The 4,547-nt window shown below is 44.4% G+C and overlaps 1 protein-coding gene across 1 annotated transcript in view; it reads right to left on the reverse strand.

The window, feature by feature from the left end:
* Positions 1-3,715: 3,715 nt before the first annotated feature.
* Positions 3,716-4,547, reverse strand: part of LOC104169146 (inactive serine protease PAMR1-like) — a 2,413-nt gene continuing 1,581 nt past the window's right edge. Inside the window, exon 2 of the mRNA XM_009709971.1 lies at positions 3,716-4,481. Within this exon, the coding sequence (XP_009708273.1) occupies positions 3,945-4,481 (537 nt within the window). The 3' untranslated portion in view covers positions 3,716-3,944. The remainder of the gene's footprint in view (positions 4,482-4,547) is intronic.

A 4,547-nucleotide genomic window follows, 5' to 3' on the forward strand; every position in this document is an offset into this window, starting at 1 on the left:
GGTTTATGCTGGGATTTTCCAGATCCTGCTACCGGCCCCGGGTTGGCCTGGCAGCCCGCTGCCTGCCCTGCGAGCTGCGGCCGCACCGTGTTTGCAGCCTAGGGCAGGAGGTTCTTGTCCCGTTCGGGAACCGCACTCTTGCGCTGGGGCATGGGACGCTCATGCCATGCCAAGATGCTGCCGTGCGCCTTCGCTTCGGTTTTCTCCGGCTGAGGCTCTGCCTGCCAGCCTCAGGGCTGTATTTCCATCCAAGTTTGACCAACCTGATGTCTCATTTCACAGGGGAAGAAACATTTCTGGTGTAACCTGTTTCCTCTGCACCAAGGAGGTGGCACAGAAAGACAGCACCTATGCGGGAAGCTCCCCGCCACGCTAAGGAGCTGCAGGGCTGCAGGGGATGCACAGCCGAGCAAGGGCTGCCCGACCCTGCCCTCCACTCCTGCTCCCCCACGATGCCTTTCCTGCAACCAAGCCGATTCCAGCCATGCAGTTTGTCAGCCAAGTATAATCCCCTGGCAGGAGAAGAGAGACAGACCCGTCCTTAAAAATGTCAGGATGCAGCTTAGTACGCATTCCCTAGTCGTAATCAAATACACCTTTTTTCTTGTAATCTTACCATGGACTTAGGTTTTCAAGGGAAAGAAGTTACCAGGGCAATGCCATTCGGGTCACGGAAGGTGTGCCTGAGAAGAGCACGTACTTCAGTACCTCTGTTTCCTCACAATGCTATTTTTCAGCTAATGCACGCCCAGCCCCAAAAACATACAAAAAGAGAAGTATAAATCCATTGGGAGTGAGTAAGAATGCAGAGACTGTTTCGCTCTTTTTTTTTCTATAGCAGTATCTTTGCGGTCTTTCCAGAATGCATGGCTCTTTTCCTCAGAGGGAAGATGTGTTGCTCTCCATATTTCACACCCTTTCTCCAACAGATGGCATAGATTCTCACCTGTTTAGAAAGAGATGTTTGAAATAGTTTTGCATCTTAAAAATAGATCCTATCTATCAAAGGGATTAGGGATTCCAGCTCACAGGTTGGTTTTTTTCAAACACTCGTCCCCTATTGTTCCTCATTATTGGTGTTACATGTTAACCCCTGTTCAGCTCAGGCTGTAACATTTGGAACTACTGTGGGTCAGCCTGCCAGACAGGATGGACAAGCTGATTTGTCACTCCTACGAATAGTAGGCACGGTACAGGTGCTTGGATATGTTGATATGACTGCCTACCCATACATGTGGATACATATGTCACGTAACAACAGAAAATAAACATTGCGTTTGCATCTAGAGATCAGCCAGCATTGAATCTAGGATTCAAACATCATTGAAGTCCAGATGTAGAACCAAACGCTACAGGTAATTCCTCTTTCTATAAAGGACTATGCTGAAATCTGAATCCTGGGGTTGAGAGCAGCCTGGCTATTTTCTTGCTTCTGTTTTCTCTGAAGACCATCATGACTGTAAAAAGAAGGGGGATTGAATTCTGCTCTGAATACACAGCTGTAGCAAACTCCTCCTGTGATTTTCATTCCATGAATTCCTTCAGGTTTCTCTTCAAGAATATACTCTTGTGTGATATACAGCCAGTGAACAGCTCTATTGTTGCTGCCCAAGCCCAGAAACTTTCAGCTCTCCGTTGCCAGATCCATGAGTGGTTTGCAGCCAAACGGGGACAGGATTCAGCACTGAGGAGGAGTTAGAGGATCAGTAAATACTAGGCATGGCTGGTCTTGAGTAAAAGGAGAAGAATGAGGGCTAAAGCTGGAATTAATGCAGACTTTTGCAGATCTGTGTGGACCACCACACACTCTACTGGACAAATCCTAGAGGGAGAAAAACCATGTAGAGTCTTTTCTTCTCTCTCGGCTGTAGCAGTGGAGAACAATAACACTATGGAGAGCAACGCAATCATGGTGTCATAACAGAGAAAAGAACCAGCTCACAGACTTTTTATGATTTTGGTTTTAGAAGAGAATTTATCTTACCATTAGAGTGCAGAGACTCTCATTTAATGTAATCATGGAAGAACTCTGACTGGACAAGCCAGGCTCCAATAAACAATTCTATTCCTTTCTCATTTCATTCTTCATCAATAGTGTTAGGAAAAAACACATGCTGACTTTCTGCAAGTTTGCCCTTCTCCAAAACTGTCACCTAATTTCCTCTAACCCGTTCTGCCAGCGGGGGAGTACCACATGTTCACTGGCACGTGTTCCTCCCAGCAAAGGAATGAAACACATATTATTTTTCACATTTAATTCAGAATTTTTTTTGCTGTTGTTGCCATGCAGTTTGTCAGCCAAGCATAATCTCCTGGCAGGAGGAGACAGAGAAGCAAGAGAAAGAGAAGCCATATACTTTGGTTGTAGACCTTAAACTCTTTGATTCAAGCAACATCACCTGGTCCCATTGCCAGTGAAAACAAGACAAATGCAAAAACATAACACATTAAGTCTTTCTGCCCAGGAAAGCAAAAAATAAATTATGCGGAATGACCTCCAACCCTAATTGCCCTTTTCGCAGCAATTTTCAGATTTAAAAGTAGGTGGAAGCTACTGAATGCTAAGAAACTCTTAAGAAGATTTCACAGCATCAGAGAATCAGAGCTGAAATCAGACTTGTTAGCTTACAATTGCCATAGCTCTGCAATAGGCCAGGCAGAACACGGCTTCACGGTCTGAGTCCTTCTTGGTGAAAGTACTGAATTCTTCCATCAGACCCCCAGCTTTCACATCCAACTGGGCACTGTAATAATCTGGAGGTCCTACAAATTCCAGAGTGTCATAGATGACTTATCCAGGAGTCATTACTGATGAGAGACATTCCCCTGTCCCTCCTCCCCAATTTTTTCTAGGGATCATCTCTAGTCTTTAGCCACAACTGAACAGAGAATGATTTAGTGAAAGAGCGGTGACTGAGGACCATGAGAGGAGACCAAAGTCTCTTCACTGGACAACATGTGGGAGAATCTTACACTTTGATGTCAAACAGTCCAGTCAAGAAAAGCCTCGGCTAAGTGTGAGACCTAGACATTATTCTTCACCCTGAAGAGCTACAGAGGAGTTGTTTTGCCACAGAATTATCTGAACTGATGGAAACCAGAAGTTTTCCTGAGGTTTTCATAGGTCTTTGAAATAATCCACATAGAAAAATGTTTTTAAAAGTATGTTGCAGGTTTTCATCTACTCAGAATACAAGATGGGAGAGAACTCTCCTGTACATTTCATTGTAATGGTTCATGTACAACAATAGCAGCAGTGGATGTATTAAGGAAAAAAATCTTGTTATGTCATAATTGAACTTTGTGCTAATTCTGCTTTTCAGTGTGTCTGAAGAGTCCCAAGCGGGAGTCATGTGCAAACAGACAAGGGCAGCAGAGAGTCCCTGGAGCATGACACAGACAAAGCAACAAGGAACCTAAATAATGTCAGACATGGGTATGTAGGTTAAAAAAACAAACCATTGTTTATTTAAATGTGTAAAGTACTTGGGAGGCAAAAAGATTACATTGTACTATGGCAATATAGACAGCACATACCGTAACAAGCTCATCCATCGTAATGAATTCAGGCTACTCTTTCCAGCCTCTTAATCCGCTCAGTCACACAGATCTTTGGGAGAGGCTCGCCGTCGATATCTCTAGGGGACTCCACACTACAGATTAATGTCAGTCAGAATTTGCTGTCCTGTTTCTGTATGTCAGACTCAAAAAAAAAACCAGGGGAGACAGGCGAAATATGGCAAAACTTCTCATGCGCTAAGACCCTCTGTCATGGGTTAAGTAAAAGTAGCCTGATGGAACATCTGATCCTAGGACAAATTACCAGGCTGTCTGCCTTAACCTTATCCCAGACGTGGCTCATCACTGGGGTGAGAAGCCTAAAGCAGGAGAGACTGAGAGAGATATTATGATAGTTATAAAATGCCATTTCCAAACACAGCTTTTTATTTCAGGTTCTTCTCAATCCAGTCTTTGAAGGGAAGGGCTTTGGTGTAGCCACTGTAGAGTTCTAGGCTGCAAGTTTTATCATAACCCCAGCTCACTAATCCCATCAGGTGCCACCTTAGCTCAGGGGATGCTTTTCCTGGCAAAGTTATGGCTGCAATCCCACCAGTCTCAGCAGGGCAGATATTAGAAAAGGCTGTGTGGTCTTGTTTGGCACAGAACATGCTGTCAGTGATGCTGACTTGTATCCCATTATCCTCATACTGTTGCTCACACAACAGTGAATCCACCATCCGAACAGCTCCCATGCGGATTGTGTCATTCTTGTATCCAGGATCTTTTATGTCAGCCAATACCTTCCAGCCAGTAACCATTATTTTTAAATCCTCTGCGGATGGAGTCAAGTCATGAGAAGATGACAGGCAAATGGGTTGAACACGACTGCTGATTCTGGCTTTGTCCAAGAGTTTTATGATAGCTATATCGGAATCAAGTAATATAGGGTCATAATTGGGATGCACTATGATGGCAGAAATCTGGGGAGGAAGCAGAGTAGGAAGAATTGTAGAGATAACAGCAATGGCAAGTCAGCAGCACTCTTT

Source organism: Cariama cristata, unplaced genomic scaffold, assembly GCF_000690535.1.
Source record: "Cariama cristata isolate BGI_N322 unplaced genomic scaffold, ASM69053v1 scaffold27151, whole genome shotgun sequence".
Lineage (NCBI taxonomy): Eukaryota > Metazoa > Chordata > Aves > Cariamiformes > Cariamidae > Cariama > Cariama cristata.